The sequence below is a fragment of the Sinohyriopsis cumingii genome, chromosome 5 (genome assembly GCF_028554795.1).
Source record: "Sinohyriopsis cumingii isolate HCF-2022 chromosome 5, ASM2855479v2, whole genome shotgun sequence".
In the NCBI taxonomy this organism is placed as follows: domain Eukaryota; kingdom Metazoa; phylum Mollusca; class Bivalvia; order Unionida; family Unionidae; genus Sinohyriopsis; species Sinohyriopsis cumingii.
In genome coordinates, this window is record NC_142965.1 from 29879572 (window position 1) to 29904836 (window position 25265).

Genomic DNA, 25265 nt, shown 5'->3' on the forward strand with positions numbered 1-25265 from the left:
GTTGGTCTGCTTTTATTTGCAGTTATTGCTGCTGTAAAAAAATGCATGTGCATAGTACCTAATTTAGTTTTAAAAAGCAGCCAAACAATTTTACATCATTATCAGTGGAAAGTATCACTGACATTTCTAGGAATGTTACATTTTTGATTTATTCAAAGAAATCTTAACTAACGTGTTCACTGTCTTGACATGAGGCACAGTTTTCTATTTGTGCCTGCATAGCATGAATTTATTACATTCTTACATTGAGTAGCATGAGTTTATTACATTGTTACATTAAGTAGCATGAATTTATTACATTGTTAGAAAGGAAGAGTAATATGATGAGACAATTAAACTCCAAAGTGGATGACTACTATTATTTAGGAAAGAACAGGAAAAAAGCAAGAATTTACCAATAAATAGAAAACTTATACTGTAACAGGGATCTGGCTTGAGTGGGTGTTGTTTCTCCACCTGTACCATGCTGTTCGATTTTTAAAGCGGTGGCTCTTTCCGAGGATTTCCTTGGTTCTTCCTGCACCATTAATACTGGCTGCCATGTATGGCCTATCGTGGGCTGAAAAAGGGCATTAAACCCTACAACAACAACAAAAACATTTTTAAAGGGGGGAAAATAACAAAGAGTTATATTTAATAGGCCTTGTTGTGATATAGATCTAACCCCTAATATATTTCTGTACTAATATTAAAATGCATGCAACTTGACATTTGTAACTGTTGCTACCTTTAATTATTGAGAAACAAAATTGGACAACCAGGGCTGATATTATACATTTGGCTACCTCATCTATTTATGTTTTATCAGCTGGGTTTGAAAAAATGTCAGTGTACATGTTTTTCACTTGAACAAGATGTGTTAAAGAGACTTCTTGTTTGACCAAAGTTTATAGAGTGCTTGAACTTAGATATGGAAAAGGCCTGTTGTTTTTGTGGTAAAAATGTCAAATGTCAGGGTCATTTGTAGCTCAAGGAAAAATGTCTGAAGAACTTTTGCTCTAGATGGATGGTTTGCACTTAGGTCGGTAAAGAAACCTGCATATTGTGTGGTCTGAAGGTCACATGTCTTGATCATGGTAAGTGTAATAATAATGGCTTCTGCTCAGTGAGTTTAGTTTAGTATTGAATACCTTGGTCAGTGGTCCAAGTCATTGGTTAAAAATCTTCGGAGTCAGCCAAACCCTATAAAAGTACCTACTTTGGGGACTGTTAAACATGAGGCAGGTACAGGTCATTGGTAAATAATCTTCAGCCAACCATTCCCAACAAGACTTCTACATGAGACAGCTGTATAATGAACATGGTACTCTCTTCCTTTTTTACAAAAGCCTCATTGATTTGCCAATTTTTTTTACAAGACTTGCTTCCTAGTCCCCTTAGCATTAGCAAGCAAAATCAGTGAATTTCATGCCTTGTTGGTCTAATTAAACTTCTCCAGTTGTGTCATCATGGTTCAGGTTTTGGCATGACCCTGCATCTATCCTCCATCCATCTGTCCATCAAAAATTGCTTGTTCTGTAGAGGTCATGCATCTGGTCAGATTTTGATCAAATTTGGTAAATATGCTTATAACATCAAGATCTCTGAAGAGTCTGATAATGAGCATGTACCTATCAATTTTCTACCCAAACATGACCCAGAATTAGAATCCCAAATGTAGGTAGGAAAACGAAACTGTCATTCTGTGAACATGGATTAATATATTCTCACATGAGGCTGGAATAACATTTACCTTAAGGTTTCCTGGTTACAGCTGAACAGGCATGAATAACTTTGCCAAAGCCTTACTTGACATACGAACGGAAATGAATAGTGTTTTCTTGAACAAATCTGTACCATCTGCATCAAGTCCCAACAATTTGTTCAATCCAGATGTAAATAACTGTCAAAATAATGATGTTATTCCCATGCCAAGTCCCTATCAGAGCCTCTCATAATGTCCTGGGGGCCCCGAGTGACCGAGTGGTCTAAAGCGCTCACCGTTACGGATCACTGCCATCGCACCTTTGTCTGCGTGGGTTCGAGTCTTGGATTCAGCCAATGTGGGTATGTGAGAAAGCTTGCCAGTAGCTTCTCGTGGGTCGGTGGTTCTTTCCGGGGTTTTCCTGGGTTCTTCCTCCACCATTAATACTGGCTGCCATGTATAGCCTATTGTGTGCTGAAAAATGGCGTTAAACCCTACAACAACAACATAATGTCCTGACCCCCCCCCAAAAAAAAAAAAACACAGCTGAACCAGGGTCTGAAAAGAAACTTTCCTTGTTACTCAGTTGGTGCATCTTCTGTGATAAAAATTTGAGAACTGCACAACAGCTGTATTTCACATATATATCCCTGTTGTTCCCATGTGTTAAAGAACTCGTGCTGTTAGCAGTGATAGTATCGAAAAGGGGTGTTGTTACACCCACTTCATTCATAAAACTGATATTAATGTGGATATTGGCTGCCCAAAAAGATGAAATTTGAGTTTTGAGAGCTATCCTTGGCTCCTTCGTGCTGGAAGCAAGGGGTCACCTCTCCCTGGGTGTGAGGGGTCTTTTGCCTTGGTGTTCTCGTTTGAAACGAGGGGTTGTGAAAATATCCAAGTCCAACTTTGCCTTCTTTGGTCAATTTTTTGGTAACAGGTGGGAATTGTTTCATGTGGTTTGCTGTGCTAGGAAGGCCTGGAGGGAAGCTACAAAAAAAAATAGCAAGGGCATGTTTCAAACTCCTCCTTTGCCGTTTTTATGTTGAAAAAATCTTGCTGGAAACTGCTTCATTTGTCGATATCTCAGTAGTGGCTAGGAACATTTTTACGGGGTTTGTGCTTGCAGGTAGATGTTAATCGCCTCTATCTAGAAACACCAAATTGGCTACTTCCATATCATCAGGCAAGTGAGATGCGTCAAATTATATGCCAGAAAAATATAGACTTTTTTTCATAATTGGGGAGAAAATGCCATTCAAGCAGTATTTTTCCCCATGCTCCTGACATTGCCCTAAACATATTGGTTCTTTTAATGTTATGGACAAATGGACAGGACAATTTCTATGGCTTTTCACTGCCAGCCCTGCTTCTTTGAGGTCAATGTGCCAGTGTCTCATTCTTTCAAATAGCTGTCATAGTTTGGGAGAAAATGGCATCTAAGTTATTTTTTACCCATGCTCCCAACATTGCCCTAAACATATTGGTTTTCTTGCTGGCATGGACTACATGTCAGGAAGATTTCCATGGCAATTTCAAGACCACATGTTGTATGTTAAGATGAACATCACATTCCCCGGCTCTGAAAATTACACATTTCACCATGATTGGCGATGTGGCTGACAAGAAGCAAGCATACTGGTTTCTCTCTCTCTGTTTGTGTATCAGAATTCAACTCCATAATTTGTATCGGTTTTGCACCATTCAGTGCAGTTACTCCAACTACAATGGAATCGTTGCTTCTATGCTCATTTCATTCCTCTAACATTCCATTCATACCTACTTCACCAAGTCACGTTACCCTAGCCCTAAAGAACTCCAACCCTAACCCTAACTCTAACCCCTAACCCTAAACCCTAACCCTAAAGGACTCCAACCCTAACCTCAAACCCTAACCCTAATTCAGGGTCACAGGAATCCAATTTTCTCCCCCAAATGCCGGGGCTGATCCTCATCAACAATGTATTGTTGGATTTGTCTTTTTGAGACGTATCTTTTGACATATGTCTGGTTAAATTCCTATTTTTGGTCTGCCCTCTACAGTTCAAAAATACTCATTTCACATTGTAGGGGTGCTATAGGTCACACAAAGACGGACAAAATATTTGGACATAGGTCTCATCACAGCTGATCTAGGACAGCAAACCGTATGAAAATATTCCCATCCGTTACTGAGATATGGACAAAAGAAGAAATTTTTGGACATTGTCATTTTTTCAACCACCCTTCCCACAACACGAAGAGAGAGAGCCAAGGCCAGCACTCATTTTCCCAGCGAGGGGGTGACCCATGCTGCCTAAATGGCTATATCTCGGCCAAATATGGACCGATTTTTATGATCGACCAGTGCCTGAGTTCATCCTGACCAAATGCGTTGTCCCATGCCAGAACCAAACAAATGTGACATTACGTTCTGCCCCCTTTCTCTAAGGAACCAAACTGGTTTCCTTGCTCTTGAGACGACAAAGGAGGAGTTATAAAAAACCATAGGCATTTTCCTCTAAGGCTGACCTGGCACAGCAAACGGCTTGGAAATATTCCCAGCCATTACCAAGATATAGGTGAAAGACAGTGTTTTCGGACTTTGCCATTTTATCGACCCCCTTGCACCAGCGAAAGAGCCAAGGGCAGTGCTCACTTTCCCAGCAGGTGGGTGGGGTGTCCCTTACTACTTAAATGGCTATATCTTGGCCAAATATGAACCGATTTCAACAATCAACCCATGTATGAGTTTGTTTCAGCCAGATTTATCGTGCCAAGCCAGAACCATACAAGTGTGATGTTCTGTTGTACCCCTTTCTCTTAGGAACCAAGCAGTTTTGTTGCGCTACAGACGACAATGGAGGAGTGGTACACAAACGATTCCCATCGTCTTATAGCTTTTCTCACGGCCCACCTGCCACTGTGAACCACATGGAAATATCCAGACTAAAATCCGACCTACTCAAGCTGACGTTCAGTAGTATATGCGTAGTAGAGCCGTGAATTTTACAAAATGAGTGCTTGGATTTTTATGTTGGATGTGTTAAGTTGTAGCTAAAGACATCTCTGTTAATTATAGAACTCTGCAGGGAATTATACACACTGGTATTTCAACTAAACAAGGACAAAAAGCCCATATCATACTGACATTAGCTAACGATTTTAGTTCAGCATTTCATAAGAATATATCATCCAATTTGATCTTAAGATGAAGTTAGTATAAAAGAAGATGAAATGTTAAGCAAATTCTTCATTTATCTTTTATGTTTTTGGATTTTATTAATTTATAAGAAAATTAATAGGTAAAGAACAAAAATAATTATCATAGTACACTGTAGTTTGATATTGATTGCAATATCAGGACTTGATGTCATCATAAAAAAATGCAAGTGATCTGGATTTTCTGATACTGTTAACTTTACATCATCCCGCAATCAAGATCACATTACTGTGATCATAATATATATATATATATATATATATATATATATATATATATATATATATATATATATATATATATATATATATATATATATATATATATATATATCAGACTGGCTGAGCACATTTTCATTTTGGGAACTTTGACTTTGATTAGTCTTGGTAAGTTGGATTAAAACATCAAGATTATTGATGAATAGAATTACCAGTATGAGCGAGATCTGTGCATATTAATGAGGTGGTCATTCTGCACCTTAATTGCTTTCGCATGACACTTAATGACTATTTCTGATTTTAATGAAATTTAGTAAACAGACTTACATCATCAAGATGTTGAATTAGTTTTGTTATAAACTAGATAAATGCATAGTAATCAGGTATTCTTGCATTGGAATGGCTGAGCTTTTGTACCACTTGAATTGATTTTAGTCATACTTGGTTAATATAATAAAATCATCAAGATGCTGAATGAGTTTTATTGCAAAAGTGACCTTTGATCGGATTGGCTGTTTTTTTCTCTCCACTTTTGAGTCTGACTTTGTTGGAATTTAATTAAACCTAGTCAGCAGGTTTATATTATCTGGCTCTCAGATGAGTTTGATTGTGGTCAGGAGCCACAAGTATATTGGTACCTTTAATTTGCTGTACTTTTGAACTTGTTAGCAAATTTGTTATTTACCAGATTTTTATCAGACTTGTTAAATTGCCTTGACGTAGAACAGAGACAATTAAATTTGTATAATCTGTGATGTTAATGGCTGGCAATCTTTTAAATATGGTATTAAATATTCTACCACACATAGACTGTTTCTGTTGCTCATAAAATAATTAGTTGTCTGTGACCTGAAATCAAATTATTACTTTTATAATAATTCTTTATATCCAGTCATCATTTTTCCTCAATCTCTCCAGCAAAATCATAGTTGTCTGTTACCTGAAATGAAATTATTTTTTTCATAATAATTATTTATATGCAAACAAAAATTTTTCCTCAGTACCTCAGCAAAATCTTAGTTGATTCATAATTACTCTTTTGAAAATATTGAGGAATTTGTTTTAGTTAGGAGCCCCCTGTAATGATAAATCGCTACAAGTTTCCACAAAGAATGCAAATTTTCCTTTAAATTTTTTTTGTTACATGCAAAAAAAAGTATATTGATTTCTGTATTGATATATATTGTATACCTCATTGTAAATAAATTGTGGCACACATTGCAACATGACTGTTACGAATCATAGGTAATAACTGATCATTAAAAAGGCTAGTAGTTAATACAAAATCTATATTTTTGTAATTTTCCAAAATTTTCATACGTTTATAAAAATGCGCTTTAATCAAATGCTTAGCATTTGCTTTTCTTCTTTAGAGACACCTGTCTGGCAATGTTTTTATTAAAGGAGCGCATGTACAATGATTGCCATAGAAATGGACTTGTTTGAAGCATATTAAAAAGTCGGACAAAAGAAGGAAAAAAGAGACATTATTCCAGGCATGAAGACAGTAATTTCCAGGTTGTCAGTATGAGGCATAAAAGAAATGAAGGAACAGACAGAAAAAGCTCATGAATGATTGCTGTGAGAGTGAGGGTCAGAACTGACAAAGCAAGTTTTGAATGACTTTCGGATTCTTTTCAACCAGTATTTGATATACAATTCCAGCAATTTATTTAAAATGAACATAAATTCTGTATACAGATCTTAATTTTAATCAAGCAGCCACAGTGGCCAGCTTGAATATCTTGTTTTCACTCCTTCAGAATGGACAGTCAATATCAATAGGGAGTTTTTCACTGGAAGACTTCATGTGAAAATATTTTGTTTTCAGTTCATATGGGGAAGGTCTGTTTCTGGCCATCCAGACCAGTCTGATTGCATTCTTCGTGATCCTGTACCAAGGTAGCCTGCTTAATTCATGGCTGTTTCTGGGGGCATATGGTGCCATCATGGCCTACCTGCTTTCTCCTGCTGCCCCTATACAGCTACTTGCACTTCTACAAAGTGTCAACATATTGATTGTCATTCTTAGCAAGGTAAGGAAAACTGCATGTAACCAGGATGCTTTCCATTTTTTAAGTTAAGGACAGTTGTCTTTGCATGTAACTGGTATGCTTTCCAAATGGAGCAAGGTAAGGACTATTCCATATATAAAGGATGCTTTCTGGTTGGAGCAAGGTAAGGACAATTAAATGTATAAAGGATGTTTTCCAGTTGGAGCAAGGTAAGGACAATTAAATGTATAAAGGATGTTTTCCAGTTGGAACAAGGTTAGGACAATTCCATGCAACCAAGATGCTTTCTAATTGGTGCAGTTTTCTGTCCTGTATACTTTAAAACTTGAATATGCACTGCATGCTTTCAGTTGTTCCCTTATTATTCATAAATATCAGATTTATATAACCATAACAAAGTGTCATTATTTTACATGCCCATAGAAAGTAGTCTGATTTTGTGTGCATATGGAAACTGGTCAAATTTTTATGCCTATAAAAACTCTAGTTCATTCGACAAAGCATCGCAAATCCGAGTCTGTTTCTCAGAATTTTTGCATCATCATCTTGAAATATAGCTAAAGGTACCAAGTTTGTTTGATGCAGGAATGATTTTAACATAATTCATATTGACATGAAATCCAACACCATTTATTTGATACATGCTGAAAAAAGACTGGTCTGTCTACATGTAATCCACTATGTTTGTCTTTAGTTCTGGAAGAGTCGACTTTTCATGCTACAATGAAATCAAAGGGAGGCAACTACATTATGCCGAATAGGAAAGCTGATGATGCCTTAATAAAAAAATTGACTTTTCCATGGGTCATGGCAGTATTGAAAACTTTGATGTAAACAGAACAGCATATATTCAAACAGTGTTGAAATACTTTATGCACGAAATGAATTAGTTACTTTTAGCTGCATTTAGTGACACTAACCTGAAAATTCACGGAGCTACAGATGTGGAAATGATTTTTGATGCCATGCAGAATAAACTATAGTCTAATTTTTAATGCCTATAGAAGCTATGGTTTGTTCTGCACAGCATCACAAATGATATCCAAGTCTGTTTTTCATTTTTTTTTTTTGGAATTTATATGTCGGCATCTAGATATGTAGCTAAAATTACCAATTTTGTTTCGTACAGGAATGATTTAATAATTCACATTGACATAAAACCCAATACCATTCATTTGATACATGCTGAAAAAAACTGGTCTGTGTACATGTAATCTATATTGTTCTGGAAGAGTCAATTATTTAATACTGCAATGAAATCAAGGGAGGAAACTACATTAGGTCATAAAGGAAACTTGATGACTCCTTAATAAACATCAAAACTCTTTGACAGGTCATGGCAGCATTGAAAAATTTGATGTAAAACAGACTACCCTGTTTTAGCATGTATTTAATGACGTGTTATTCTCTATGTCAATAATTCAAACAGTGTTGAAATACTTTATGCGCAAAAATGAATTAGTTACATTTAACTACATTTAATGACACAAACCTGAAAATTCACTAAGCTACAGATGTGATATTATTCATGATGCTGTGCAGAATGAACTAAAGTCTAATTTTATATACCTATGGAAACTAGTTTTTTTTTATGTACCTATAGAAACTAGTCTTCAGCAAAAATAAGCTATTACCTTTGTGTGGAACACAGTAGCCCAGGGGTTGGCAACCTATTTTGCATAGCATGCCACTTTTTTTTATATTAATTACAAAATGAACGAGTGCATTCTACCAGTAAGAGAATAACACTGTTGAAATCAAGATTTTTGGCTGCCCTTCGTGTGCCACACAAAACCTCTTGACATGCCACCTTGTGGCACATGTGCCATATGTTGCTGACACCAGCAGTTGCCTTTAATTATGCAATAGCCTCTTTGATAAAAGAAGATCTTGTATAGGCTGTTTTCCAATTTGATCTATTTTTAGAAGTTAACTGATATTGCAAGATGTGACTGTTTTATGATAAAGCCAATAGCATATGCTAAACAGTACAGTGTGACCCTGCTATAGTGCGCTCTGTTATAACATGAATTCGGATATATAGCGGTTGTGGTGTGGCTCCCAAAATTTCATATACATGTATTTTTCTTGTACACAAAACCCCATAAAAACTTTATTATCATTTTGGAGAAGAGATCGCATATGAATAATGCAAGATGATCGTGGCATGGCTTCTGAAATTTTATATGTATTTTTCTAGTACACGAGGGGGCCCCGAGTGGTCTAAAGCGCTTACCGTTCCGGATCACTGCCATCTCACCTATCTGCATGGGTTCGAGTCCAAGGCTCGGCTAGCATGGGTACGTGGGAAAGCCTGCCAGTAGCTTCTTGTGGGTCGGTGGTTCTTCCATGGGTTTTCCAGGGTTCTTCCTCCACCAGTTATACTGGCCGCCATGTATAGCCTATCTTGTGCTGAAAAATGGCGTTAACCCTAGAACAACAACAACAACAACTTGTACAAGAAAAAGTAGTTTTTTCTTCATAAAAGTACGAAAAATATCACTTAAAAAGGTTATTCTGGGATCGCATAGGTCTTTGCCAATGTCGCAAATTTGGATTGTTTTTTCCTTATTGGCAGCAAAACATACCATGTGGCAATTTTTTATTATTAGTGACATTGTTGGCTGTTTAAACTTTTATATACAACCATTGGTTTGGAGTGCAGAAATTCAGAGGCCACATGAAAGGAAGCCGCAAACTGGATATAAAATGCACTGAAATTTATCTATTGTTACATGCACAAGTTCTTTGTCCATATTGACAAACCATCTAAACAGTGTATTGTTATATTATAATCCGCTTATCATGACATCTAGCATGAGTACTGTATGTTGTGAAATATCCACTTTTTTGTTGTTGACATTTCTGGTAACGGAGATCAACTGGACGAGGTGTTATCTCGCAATCTATCTTTCATCAGATTTTTGGCCGCTTGCTAGTAATTAATATATTTACAAAGACTGACATTTGTATGTTGATGGTAAGTAAAATTCCTCTTCTTTTCACTCAGAATTAAATCCTTCAGAACACTCACATTTTCTGTAATAATCCCTGTCATCAAACCTGAACACCTGTGTCTCTATCATCCGTTGACCCTTTGTTAATTTTCATGGAGGGACAGTGACTAGAACAGTCCAATCGACGGCCAATTCCTTTTTAAAAATGTACCCAGATAAAACCAGATAAAATTGCTGAAATTTCAAAGGAAACAGATTACCTTTGAGGCACCAGTTGTTATGAAAACGTACTCAGCAAATGGAAACAAAAATCAGTCTCAATCATGCAATACAATTATTTTATGTTGCTGCTGCAATAAGAAATGGGCATTTGTTTGGTTCTCCAAAGCTGTCCTTTAGCGGTGACTTCAGTAACGCATGCACCATTCATCAAAGAAAGCCGACTACAATCTTTCAATAAAAACAAAGAACTTTTCATCAAAGGAAGTCAGTACCAAACTTGAAGTGATGGAATCTGATGGATTTTTGCATTTTCCAACATGACTGGAACACGTTAACTATGTTGTGGAAGTTTTCTTTTTGTAGGGAAAAAATTAATGCTTATGAACGCTACCAACAGTGGCTTAAAATGCAAACTAACTTTTACCGACATGGGACATACTGAAAAGTAAATGTGCTTCGTCATTCATTACGTGATTGTGCTATATTTTTCCACTGAATTCAGACCAATATGACCTGTGACAAAATTATTGAATATTTTAAAGCTGTGTGTGCGCATCTTTTCAATGGAATCACTTGTATTGTGGATTCAGTGTATATGATGAGGTTCGCGGGTAAGTACACGGTGTTGATACTATTCATGCTATACATTAGACATGTATATATAAACAGTATTCATGTATATGTACCAATTCGTGGTTCTCTTAATAAAGTAAACTGTTATACAAGTCTTTGTTTTCGCTACAGGTGTATTTCTCATTTAATATGCATCAATTTAAGATGGTAACTGCGCCGATGAAGCACGTATTTTACCGCCCACATTTATTATCTACACCTCCTCCCCACAATTTTTTTGTTGGGTACATGCATAATTGTCTTCAGCTAAATGACCTGGTTGTTTATAACACGGTTCGGTCTATAACGAGGTCGGGTTCTATGGCTCCCAACTACCGTGTTATAGCTGGGTCACACTGTATTATCAAACAATAAGATTGGGTATTTAAAACTTTTCAAGTGTGGAACTGGTAATAGACAAGAAATTACTTTAAATATTTGCATTTTTGATATTGAAACACAGAGTTACAAGTCACATGTTTTTTTTGCTGATGAATTTCAAGCTTGATATTAGTCATTTATAGTTGTTGGAATCAGGTATTAGTCATTTATAGTCTTTGGACTTGGATTTTAGTCATGTATGGTCTTAGGAATTGGATATCAGTCATGTATGGTCTTTGGAATTGTATATTTAGTCATTTTTAGTCTTTGGAATTAGATGTTAGTCATTTATAGTCTCTGAAATTGGATTTTAGTCATGTATATTCTTTGGAATTGTATATTTAGTCACTTATAGTCTTTGGAATTGTATATTTAGTCATTTTTTGTCTTTGGAATCAGATATTAGTCATTTATAGTCTGCTCTGGTGGCCAAGTGGTTAGAGCGTCCACCTTGGATGCGGCAGGTCATGGGTTCGATCCCTGGCTGAGTCGTACCAAAGACTTACAAAAATGGTACTAACAGCTGCCTCGCTTGGTGCTCAGCATTAAAAGGTTAGTGTTAGGACTGGTCAGCCCAGTGTCAGGATAATGTGACTGGGTGGGACATCATGCTACATGTCACATTGCAGACATCATAGCGATATAATTGCAATGCCAGTAGCTGGTAAAGGAAAGTAACATTTCCGTTGGTCAGAATGTTACCACGTGATCAAAATGAATTGTGTTTATTTCTGTATGAACTGTAAGGAGAACTACTTTTCCACTTCTATAAATAGAGTCACATGTACAGCATAAGATAAACATTGCCAGTGAAGGCAGACACGAAGTTAGCATTAAAGGAAAAGAACATTCTAACAATTTTAAAAAAAAATAATTGAATAAGTTTGGTTTTCATTGGTTGAAGGACTGGTATTATGATGACCTTATTACAATAAAGCAGGACAATCCCAAGTGCTATAAATAGCTACATAACAGAAAACCCTAAACATGTATTACTATGCTCAGTTAAGATTTCTGTTTTTTAATGATGCAAACAAAATAACATAATGAATAACTGAAATTTCAATTATAAGAGTTTAATGTTTTTTTCTGAGTTTATCGTGGTATAAACAGTCAGTTGCTGACTCACACAGCTTACATAACGCCCTTTGGGCGTTATTTGCTGTGTGAGTCGGCAACTGACAGTTTATACCACGATAAACTCAGAAAAAAACAACGTTAAACTCTTAAATAACTGAAAAATTGTTAAAGCTACGTTAAAATCCAAAACACATTTATAGTCTCCGGAATTGGATTTTAGTCATGTATATTCTTTGGAATCGTATATTTAGTCACTTATTGTTTTTGGAATTGTATATTTAGTCATTTATAGTCTTTAAAATAGGATATTAGTCATTTATAGTCTTTGGAATTTGATACAGTTCCATGATCAGTAGTCAATTTCTGCTAACCTATTGTAACTGAATTAATAATCAGTTAATTTGTCTAAATAATGTTTTGCCAAATGGTGCTTTTTTCACATAGTCTAAAGTCTAATATACCTGATTGGTTAATTGAATTTCAACTCCGAATTGATCACTGGTTAACTGAATTTCAACACCAAATTGATCACTGGTTAACTGAGTTTTAACACCAAATTGATCACAGGTTAAATGAATTTCAGCTCCAAATTGATCATCAAAATCATAGTTAATTGACAATTGCTCTGAAAGTACCCAGTGAGTGACCATGTTGATTAATCATACCTTATTGGTTAATCAGAACAGTTCTTGACATCCATATCAGGTGTTAAGAAAGTTTTTGTGAAATTTCAGTGGTAAGATTTCACAGTGAAGACAAACACAAAATAACAACCAGAAATACTTGTTCTTTGTATATCATGAACCTTTTAATTTTATGGGGGTGGGGAATTGAAACAAACATAATTAATGATACTGCTTAACAAAGGAAGAAATAATTGCAAAATGTATTTACTTTTTAATGTACAATGGACTAACAGATAGTCATTTCTATTTCAGATGATACAAGTTGTGGCCAATTATCAAAATGGCAGCACAGGTCAATTGTCAGCCGTGACAGTTTTTCTGCTCTTTCTGGGCTCTGTGGCTCGTATATTTACATCCATTCAAGAAACGGGTGACTCACTTGTGATAAGCACCTACATAGTAGCCTCAGTCTGCAATGGACTTTTAGCTGCACAGATTTTATATTACTGGAAAACAGATAGGCAAATTAAGACAAAATAAGATGAACTTGTAGCCTACATAGCAATTACTCTTTAATCGTTTGAAACTAATGTTACTGTAATAGATTTTTTAATAACTTTCCATAAAAAATTTAAAATGGGAGCCAAATTAGAAGTTTGATTGTATCTTAATCATGTTTGCATTGTTAATATTGGGATATCAATGTTGAGGATTCATCGTATGAGTGAAATTAATGGTTTCTTGTACTATCATGTAAACTATTCCTAGTAGATTATTAATTATTGACACAATTATATAAGCTGTCATCTGGGGTCCTGGGCATCCAAATGGTGCTTGTCTGTACAGATCACTGACATCTCATCTCAGTCCATGTGGGTTTAAGTCTTGGCTCAGCCAAAGTGAGTATTTGAGAAAGCTTGCCAGTAGCTTCAGGTATAAATGTCGTATTTCAAATAACATCGATCAACTTGGCCAACAACTGTTTCCAATGCAGAAGAGTTATTTCCCTTGTGCAGCATCATAAAAAATCATTGCTCAGACATGATTTTTCTGTTTTAAAGCAGAATTCTGGTTTTCTCCTGGCTTGAATCAGAATTTTTGTGATTTAGTCTGTTTTTTATATCATCTCCGATCCAGTTTTTAGAAAATGGTCTGTCTGCTCCCATTCTGCAATTACCCTTGTTAAATTATTGGTTCCATATATTAGTTATCACACAACTCTCGTAAAAAGTATTCTGATTGGTCAAAGGTTTAAATTCTTCCAATGAATCTTCATGTAATGGAAACTGATGGCAATGGAAAGAAGAAGCATGCTTGCAAAACATGGCGTCCCAAGTTGTTGAGAGAGACCACGACATGAAAAGTTTAGATAAAGGTTTAAAACACATATGGAAATGGGAATGGCTGGAGCAAAAAGTAGACAGAAATTTAGTTGGTCAATTTATAAGAAAACTGAACACTAGAGAATTGGCATTTTGTGACCTCTGCAATAAAAATCTTAATTACAGTAATCACAGTTGGAAGAGGTCGGAGCAGCATTTACAAAAGAAGCTGTATACAGAATAATTGAAGCTCAGAAGGCATCTGGAAAAAGTGCAGTCAATTACTATAAGAAGAAAGATTTCTTGCATGAGAGAACAGATGTAGCCCTCTGTCAGAATATGCACACTGCATGTTGCCAAGCACCAACTTGAAAGTAAAAGAAATGATTGCACATTGAGCTAAAGAAGTCAATGGTGACAAAAAGGAAGGCTTAAGAAATCTTTGCCAAAGCCACAAAAAGAGCTTGACTGGCATATCAACAGGTTGTTTCCTTTGGAGAAAAAGACAAGTGAATATGGGATTATTTGTATATAGTTGATGTACTTGGGTGTTTATTTTACAGATTTGTTATGAAAAGAGAGAAGTATAATATATTTGTTGCAAAAAATTGAGAAATTATTGTGACTTAATTACTATGTGAACACTGACATGCACATGAAATAACTTCAGCATCAGTAGTATTGGAGAACAAACTCATCTGACTATAAATATTGTGAAATTATTGAACTCATGTTGAACATTTTTGGTAAGTTTATTAGTTTTTCAAATTATTGGTTTATTTTATGGTCATAAGTTGCACCAGGAGCAGTTTTTTATGAGTGTAAAAAGCGTTTTTGTCCAGGGGCCCTGGACCCATTTATCGGGTGCTATCTCTTGAGACTCCATTGGGGGAGGACCCCAACCCCTCAACATTTTTTCAGATTATTTTATGGAAGACCAAAATCATGTCTGATTGCTATAAAGTTTGGTGTTGTATCTGAAGAAAATTATGTTCACCTGCTGAATGCATGGAAGTTCGTCAGATTCAGACCTACCAACCCTAGCAAGATCATTTCAGTAAGGCAGTTGCTTTTTTGTCTCCATATGTACGATCAGTTTTCCATAAGGTGTAACGAAATATCATGTACTGCTGCTGTCAAGATGCATCAACAGAAAGCATTATATTCATCTGAAAAGTTTGTAAAGTGCACGTACACCTTATTTATCTCTAGTACTGTTGCACAAACTTAATTTCTCAAACCCTATGGAGCTCAGTGGCTTGTTGCTATCTTTCAGCTTGATGTAATTCTTGGAATTTTTTCTTCATTTTACATTATACTATTTTGCATAAGAAGGCATGATTTCTGTTAAGTATCATCTAGGATAACCAAACATTATTGGCACAATTGCCTCTAATATATAATGTAAAACTTAAAAATTCATAATTCAAAATCATCAGTAGGTATCAGTTGCATGTACACATATTGTGTGTAATCAGCTGATAGTTCCAGCAACCTTTATCAGTCTTAACACTAATTAAAATATATATCCCATTTTCCATTTTTATTCCTTTTTTTATGACACCATAGCAGCCAGAATATAAAGTAATCAAGACTATTCCTTCTTCCAGTATTCTCATGATTTGCTTGACTTATTACAATCCCTTTATGTCTTTTGACGAGTATTGATCTCTCTAGTGCATGATGTCACACGTGGTGACCCCAACCTTAACCGCCTCATTGTCAGGTTGATCACAGTCATTCTGGCCTTCAGTTCTTTCACTGTCTTGGCTCTTATACACTCTGCTTGTTTCTGCAAGGAGGTGTTGATCATTTCCAGAGCCTTATTGTTCGTGATGATATATTGCATCAATAAGTGTGATGTTTCTTTTATGGCATTAATTATGCTTTACCCAGCCAGGCAACAACTGCAGTTAAGACACATGTGGGTGGGTAAAACTGTCATCTGTCAAAGTAGGTGCTAATGGGCTTGTGTTGTCTACCATGTGATCTTTGTGATAGAGAAGTTGTGGCATTAGATCTTCATCTATCAGATCTTGTGAGCATTAAGTTGTGGTAATGTCCTTCAACACTCCCTGTGGAGCTGTGTGTTGACTCATGAGCTGGGATGGAAGAGGCATTTACAGAGGTGACACCTTGGATAGGGGAGCATTTTCTTTCATCCCAATATTTAGCTGATATGTCCTGTTCTTACTTTAGGATGTCCCTTCCTTCCAATGGGAAATATGGGTTATTACTTATTGCATGATACTGCTTATCAATTACCACATAACTATTCATGTTGTGGTTGTTATTTTCTTGTTTTCCAGTATTCTGCACAGCTCTAAATTGTAACAGTTTCCTCTTTAGGGTCTAGTCAAAGGTCTTATTATGTCTTCCACTATCCTGTCAAGTGGCATGCCATCTTGCATATCCCCAAATGGTACACATAACTTTTTACATGGTTGGTGTTTTAGCACACGCATCATGTTTCATTACCCAGCTAATAATGTATTGTTTCATTTCAAATTTCTAAAATTTATGTTGTGTCAGCGCTTTGATTTTACTCATCCCCATGTGACCTCATATTATACAATTATGCATCAGTATCAAAACTTCATTTCTTTGACATCTAGGTAAAATCAACTGTGAAAAGGTACCTGTACCATTCCACTTATAGTGTTCCATGTACAGTGATCCATTTTGAAACTAAAGGACCTCCAGACTTGACATGACATTAAACCCCATCATGTCATAAAAAGTATGCTATGTCAATGGACTCGTGTTTTTGGAAACAATGTCACAATGTTGTATACAAACTCTATTTTCTTCACATCTTTCCAAAAGGAATGTTTAAATTTGGACAATAAGTTAATAAAACCTATTGACCTCTGTGATCTGATTGTGGACTGTATATTTATGCAGTCATTGTCATGAATGCCCTGGGCATAGGATTCTGCATTGAAAATTATTCCGACATTTGGTGGATTTCTACATATTTAGCAAGTCTGAGTAAAATTCACTACAAAGGAGAGTTGGGGGTGAAACCAATGCTTAATACCATAAGATTTATCACAATGCATTTTTCTCAAATTACACATTAAAAAGGGTACTGGGGAAGTTGAGCTTAACTTTTTTCTAAAACATACTGAGGTCACATGTATGATCTTTATCCTTTCTGCATTAGAAATGATATTAGTATGGCTCTAACCAGTCTACTTGACCAGTCCAATAACTGGAACACTTATTGTTTTGGGTTTAGCACCATTTTTCAGTGCTTGATAGGCTATGCATGGAGGCCAGTATAACAGGTAGACTAAGAATCTGGGAAAACCCTGGTAAGAACCACCGACCTAAGGGAAGATACTGGCAAGCTTTCTCACATACTAACATTGGCTGAACCCGCGACTGTAACTCGCATAGACAGAGGTGAGATAGCAGTGATCAGTAAAGGTGAGCACTTTAGATAACTGGGTCCCCAGTAGTACATGGGTTGAGCACTTTAGACAACTGGGTCTGCAGTAGTACACGGGTTGACTATACCAGTATGTTTCAGTCAAGGTGAGCACTTAGAAGACAACTGTCCCCAGTAGTACATGGGTTGATTATGCCAATAAATTTCAGTCAGGCACCCAAAAGATCCATACAACTTCAGTTGACCGAAGAATTTCTCAGCCTCTAAAATGGCAAGAACTCAATAAATTTAACTTGTGAACAGTTCAGTTATTGCTCAATTATATATTCTTTATGCAATAAAGTGGTAGCTGAACATTCCAAGGGATTTTTCTGACTATGCTCATAATTTATACAGTTACAGGACTTTATATATTTGATAACAAACCTGTTCTTTCTCCTTACTTTTTCCTGATTTCCCAGTTGCATGGGAACCCCCAGTTATAAAATGTAATAATTGGATGCATTTCTGCTTGTACAGTACTATGATCTTAAATCAAAGGCCACTATGACCTACATTTTATGCTTTCCTACCACGATTCAAGTAATGCGTTTATGATTACATTGGTTCATTCATGTGAGGCCTATATACATCCAAGCTTACTCAGATGGGCCCTTTCTGACCACTACAGTTGGAAGTAGGAATAAGTATGTGTATTTAGGGATAAACTTTTTACATTAAGGACATTACATTGCATATTGTGTTAGGTTACCCTCAGTTGGTTAACAGTGTATTGTAGATGAGAATGAGTATAGGAATTAGGTGAGTGGATAACTTGCTTTTCATGTGAAGCCTCACCTGTTGTAGTTAATCTTGGTAATTATTGATGCATCAACTATGTACAACAGGCTGACACTCCAGGGATACTCAAGTTCATGACTTTCACCTAATAATATCTGGTTCTTACATGTGGACAATGACAAATTTTAAGAACAGTGATTTTAATAAATTATTACAACAATTACATTATCTTTCTTATCAACTTATTACCTCTACTTAACAACTTATTACTTCTACTTATCAACTTATTACCTCTACTTAACAACTTATCAACCTCTACTTATCAACTTATTACCTCTACTTTGATATGATTACAAATTATTTTTTGTGTCTTTTATGTCTTGTCACATTAGGTAAGTATAGTAGGTGGTTTCAAAATTTCCACATAATACTGGCCATATAATGCCTATTAAGAGTTCACATTTCAAATTTTTAAATGATCAAAAGTTCAAATGTGAAGATATAAGAATTTGGGAGAAATTTTTTTTTTTTATAAGTGGCTAGGATTAGTTTATTGTGAATTTATTTTCTGCATGGCAGGGGTGCAGAAATCCATTGTTTGGATTGTTTGAGTAGGACATTTGTTTTTACAGATGAGCAACTTTTGCAGAGTTACTTGTCCATAGACAAAGAAATTGTGGCCAGTAACTCCAAAGGGCATTTCCCATTTTGTCTGAGTGATATTTACATAAGTGACATTCATACTTGTCAGCGAGTACCATACAGGTGCATTGTATATTTACATAATGTATACTGAAATTTATTAATTAGGACTGAAACCAATGGAAGCAGACAGTACTAGTTTAGGAGATATTTTCTGATGGTTGCATCATAACAAATTTCATTGGCTGGAGGATTTGACTTCCCCAAGAAATACGTTGTTTTGAACCAATCACTGCACTCCTTGAAACCATTATTGTGTATTGTGTTTGCTGAAAGATGTTGGATTAATATTAACTGAGGTCACCTTTGTCATACTGATAGTGGGAAAATTATGGTCAACTTATGTAGCAATCACAGTAATCAAGAAAAGGTTTCAAACTGGTACATTTCAGGCTTTGTTGCACCGAAAATTTCTGTAGAATACAGTATTTTTATTAATTCAAGTTCCCACCATCACTATATCAAGGAACTTGTTAAGCTCAGTTAGATCAATGCATCAGTGTGCTTTGAAGTCAATTGGCAAGAGTGAAAAACAAAAATGAATGAAATATCTAAAATGATAATATGTAGAATGGATTTATAAGACTTATGCTTGTATATGACAAATGAAAATTTTGGATAGAAATTGGCATACAAGACTTACAATTCCCAAGCTGATGTCAGTGAGATTGCGACTCTACACCAAATACTGCACCATGAGCAACACCTAGGCCTAGTTTAACAAACAGTGGCCATCTTGAATATCTTACTGCTATTCCTCCATGACAATAAGTCGTGTCAACATTAGCTTTTCACTAGAAGACTCTGTATAATGTCTAGTTGGTACTAAAAGAAAATACTGCCATTCTAACATCCATTGTTTCCACCATAGCAGGAAATTTAAATAAATGGAAAGTCTATCGACATGGGATTTTCACTTAAAGGCTTGTTAAATTATCTTCATTGTACTAAATAAACACATGATGCTGAAGGTGCTGTCACAATTAAAATATTAAAAATCTTGTCTCTAATTCTCCTCAATGGATGATCATATCAACATGAGGTGCATCAGTCTACAGCAATGTTCAGTACATGAAGGAACCTTTTGTTATGTGTCCTGTATTTTAAATTTGTTAAAGGAGGTTATATTTAGCTTGTGTTCCATTGAGTATTTTTAACCAACATTTGTTCTGTTAATCACCTAAATTTATCTTTTATTATCTAATTACCTGTTATACACACCTTTACATCCAACGATGATTGTGGACTTTAATATATTTTCACCACATCGTTGTAATTTTGTACTTTTATTGCTCCTTGATAATAAACCATTTTGATATATACTGTTTTATTATATGACCTTTTTTGTGGTGCCTAATGGTTGTACAGTGATGCTATTGTCGATGGTGGTGGTGGCTTTGCAAAATATGGTGGCTGTGTTAGCTGAAAGTATTCACTCCTTGATTGACTCTAGGAATATTGGCACGAGGGACACACAGACCAATCTGACACACTTTTCATTAGGGCATGCAGATTCATTGCCGTTGGATGTCCCAGTCTTGAACAACAATGCAGCGCAAGGGGAAGACAACTTCCATCTATTCTGTGACAGTCGCAACAAGGCAGTCCTAAGGATCAGACTTATCGAGTTTTGGTTATCAGTGTCTCTCTATACCTCTTATCAGCCCCTTGCAGCTCCACATATAGGTGTCAGACACTCTTCACAACCCTACAAACTCCCCCAAGTCTCTCTTCCTGAGGTATTCCTATAGAAAAATTTGCCAAGCTGAGCAATTGCCAAGTTTCATGCATTCACAAATTTGCTTTTGACCCCCAATTTGTGTCATTACTTAAATGTATTCAACTATTATGCTCATATACTTCATACCTGCTTCCTACGGTGCATATATGGAATATTGGCTGATGTTTGTTATCATAGCAGTCCTCAGGATCAGACTTATCAAGTTTTGGTTATTAGTGTACCTCATATCAGCCCCTTGTGGCTCCACATACAGGTGTCTGACACTCTTCACAACCCTACAAACTCCCCCAAGTCTCTCTTCCTGAGGTATTCAGATAGATAAATTGAGAGCTTGGCTGGTACAGTGTGCAGTGACAGGATTTGCCCCTGTTATGCCAAAGATTATTTATACGTACAATAAAGTTTCTATTGAACCTATGTATTGTGTGTTATTTAAATGTTATGTTGAGCTCCATGGTTGTGGTCTGAGTGGTCTGAGGTATTCACAAAATCAGGTCACTCACATCTCACCTCTATCCACATGGGTTCAAGGTCTCTTGGTTCCTCCTCCTGGCTGACATGTATAGTCTGTTATGTGTTGAAAAATGGCGCTAAAGCCACAAGACACGCATCAGACCTCTTGGATTTCATTAACATTTTTTCACTAGAAATGTGCCTGTTTCAAACTTTCAATGATATTTATAATTTTTATTTCCACCATTGGAATCCTATTTAGGGAAACTTAACAACGACCTACTGGGTCCATTACTAATCTCCAACTCAACAGCAATCTCTTCTCTGTTAGTAGCAACAGCATTATCAACAGTTAATGGTCTTGGTTAAAGGTTTTCATTTGCTTACTGGTATATTTTATTTTTACCTAAACCCCTTCATAGACACTCTACATACTTAGCTTTACCCATCATGAAACTAAGACACTTCATTCTACAACATGCTCGCTTGATCATTCCTTTTACCTTGCGGTCAAGGCCACAAATTTTGCATTAAGATTTACTTTGAAGGTTTTTCATTTCCTTATATTTCCTAAAGCTCTCAATAGATTTTCTTCATACTTTGGAAAAATCATTATGAAGCTAAAACAATTCACTCTACATCATGCCGACTTACTCTTTTTACCTTGGATCAAGGTCACTCTCATAGAAATTTGTGCTACGGCTTTGGCTATAGTTATTTTATTTCCTTATGCTATATTTCTAAATACTTTCATAGTTTATCATCATGCAGGGGATGAATCATTATGAAGATAAGGCAGTGCTATTACATGCTTACTTACTCTGTTGACCTTAGATCAAGGTCACAGAAACATTTGCATTAAAATTTCTGATTAAAACAAATGGTTATAGATATATTTTTTATATTGATGGATTTTCTTAACACATGGCATGAATTATTATGAACCTAAGACATATTCTATGCATGTTTACTTCTAGTATTTTATGTAACTAAAAGTTATTTAGTGTGTAATCTTCTTTATACTTTTACATATGTTTGTTAATGACCATCGATGTAAATTTCTTGGTGAGTATCTTCATCATGCAAACAATTACAATAGTTTCTCAACTGAATGAAAAGAATTTCCAGGAAGTTAAGACCATGTCTTCCTTTTCAGTACAGAGTGTTAAAACCTTTGATATTCTGCAGCAATAACAAGATTTTCTAGTTAACCTCTGTTGTGGACATCAGATGCCAGATTTCTGTTTTTCAGAAGGATAACATGACTTTCAAGACGTATGTCATGGTGGCCATATTGGATATGAGAATTGCGCCATTTTCATTCATTATAATGAGTCTTTCAATAAAACAGAGCGTTTAGACCAGCCATCTTGCAGAAGCTGTGAGACAAAATTTTCAAAGATGGCCATTGTGGCAGCCATATTAGATGTTAGAGATGCTATTTTCATTTATGACCAACTAGATCATGTAAGACGTCTTTCATTGAAAAGCCCCATGCTGATTTGACTATTTATTCAGGAAAAATAATGATAACAGGATTAGAAAGATGGCCACCGTGTCAGGCATACTTATAAAAATGGTACTAATAGCTGCCTTGCTTGGTGCTCATCAGTAAGAGGTGAGTGTCAGGACTAGTTGGCCTGGAATCAGGATAATGAGACTGGGTGGGACATCATGCTACATTTCTGTGGTATGATGCCCCAGTGCTAGACATCACTATAAACTGCCACACTGCAGACATCATAGTGATATGACTGAAGAACAATTAAAGCTACATTAAAAATCCAAATCACACACACACACACACACAAGGCATAAAGTCACACAAGGCATAAAGTACACTAACAATCATAGTTAAATTAAACAAGAAACTTGCTGATATTAGCTCTTTTCAAAGGATCCTATTTCCTAAATTGATTAATTGATTGCAATAATCACACACACACACACACACATATAGATACAAAAAGACATCCAGTGAGCCTTCCTCCAATAAGAAGAATCAAATGTACAAGAAAGACTTCAAGTTAGGCCCCCTTCTATAACATGAATCACATACATGTACAGAAAGACTTCCAGTTAGGTCCCCTTTTATAACATGAATAACATACATGTACAGAGAGACTTCCAGTGAGACTCCATACTATAACATGAATCACATACATGTACAGAAAGACTTAAAGTGAGACTCCCTTATATAATATGAATCACATACATGTACAGAAAGACTTCCAGAGAGACTCATTACTATAACATGAATCACAGACATGTACAGAAAGACTTCCAGTGAGACTCCCTTATATAATACGAATCACATGTACATAACGACTTGTGAGAATCTCATTAACAAGAATCACGGGCACACAGAAAGACTTCCAGTTAGGCTCCCTTCTCTAACAAAGATCTGAGCATTACAGAAAGATCCAGAAAAAATCCCTAAACAGTGCAAATATCTGTAAAAACTACTTTCAGCAAAATTATAATGCCTATTTCCCACGCTTTTTAGCTATACTAGTCGTAGACCAGAAGAGCTGATGTGATCATCTGTTGTCCGTTGTCCATGCGTATCCTGTCATCCATTCATCCGTTAGCACAAGTTTGTTATCGCAACTTCTAACTACTTGGAAGATTGCCATGATACTTTAAACACACTTGTCCCAATGTCTAGTTCTAAATAAAAATGATGCCGCTCGGACATTCATTATAGGCACCAGTGTGTCTATCTTGAAAACTCTGTAATCGCTGCTCTTTTTGAATAGATGGTTATATCAACATGGGATTTTCACTGGAAGACTTCACATGATGTCTAGTTGGGCCTAAATGAAAATGTTGCCAATATGATGACACATCTGGCCACCACAGTGGCCATCTTGAAAATCCTTCTGAATGAAAACTAATATTGTCATGAAGTTTTCACCAGAAGACTTCTAACGTATAGTTGGTCAAAAATGATGTCGATCTGATGTCCGATATGATCACTACAGTAACCATCTTGTCCGATATGGTCACTACAGTAACCATCTTGAAAATATTGTTAACACTACTCTTAAATGAATGTTTGTATCAGCATGAGTGTTTTTACTGAATAATTTCTTGTGCAGTCTACTCGGTCCTAATGATGCCATTCAGGCGTTAAATATGCCTGCCAGAGTTACCATCTTTAAAAGTTTGCTATCACTATTTCTCCAGAATGAATGGCCACATCAACATGGGGTTTTCACTCCTCATGGTATCTAGTGGATCAAGGCGAAATTTTGTCAATCTGACTTCAAATATAACTGCCACAATGGTCATCTTTAAAATCTTATTATCGCTGAAGAACAGAAAGATGCTTTCAACACTCCACAGCTAAAAGGAAGAAATAGTCTTATCTCGAATTCCTACAGATTCTTTTCAGCCAGTAGAGTGATTGTCCCTTCGAGGGACTCTTGCTTATTACTGCAGCCGAAAAGGAACGTCTTTGTACTTCATCGCAACATACCACACCATCATTACAACCACAATTGTCTCATGGGTCAAACCAAGGAATCTCAAAAGGATACTAGGTCTTTCCTTGACCAGAATACAGATGCACTGAATTCTTGTCATCACAAGCTTGCAAGAACAAAGATAGTAACTGAAGTTTTCTCTTATCTCATCAATTCTCCCTATTTGTCTCTGTTGATCTCGAGTGACTGATGACCCACAATCATAACTCAATTGACAACACAGACTATGACTCAATTTACTCAGTAACCCAGATTGAACACCCAGTCAACAACTCATTTGGCAACCCAGAAGGATGGCCCCATTGACAACTGTGACTCGGTGATCCAGAAGAACTACCTAGTGGACTACAAAGTTGGCGACCTAGGCGAAAACCCAGCAACTTAGTCT

At 36.1% G+C, this 25265-nt stretch overlaps 1 protein-coding gene across 1 annotated transcript in view; it reads left to right on the forward strand.

The window, feature by feature from the left end:
• LOC149798868 (mannose-P-dolichol utilization defect 1 protein-like) overlaps positions 1–18716 on the forward strand; it is a 33042-nt gene extending 14326 nt beyond the window's left edge. The window contains exons 4-5 of the mRNA XM_089957782.1: positions 6936–7140; positions 13310–18716. Coding sequence (XP_089813908.1) covers positions 6936–7140; positions 13310–13537 — 433 coding nt within the window. The 3' untranslated portion in view covers positions 13538–18716. The remainder of the gene's footprint in view (positions 1–6935; positions 7141–13309) is intronic.
• Positions 18717–25265: the final 6549 nt, after the last annotated feature.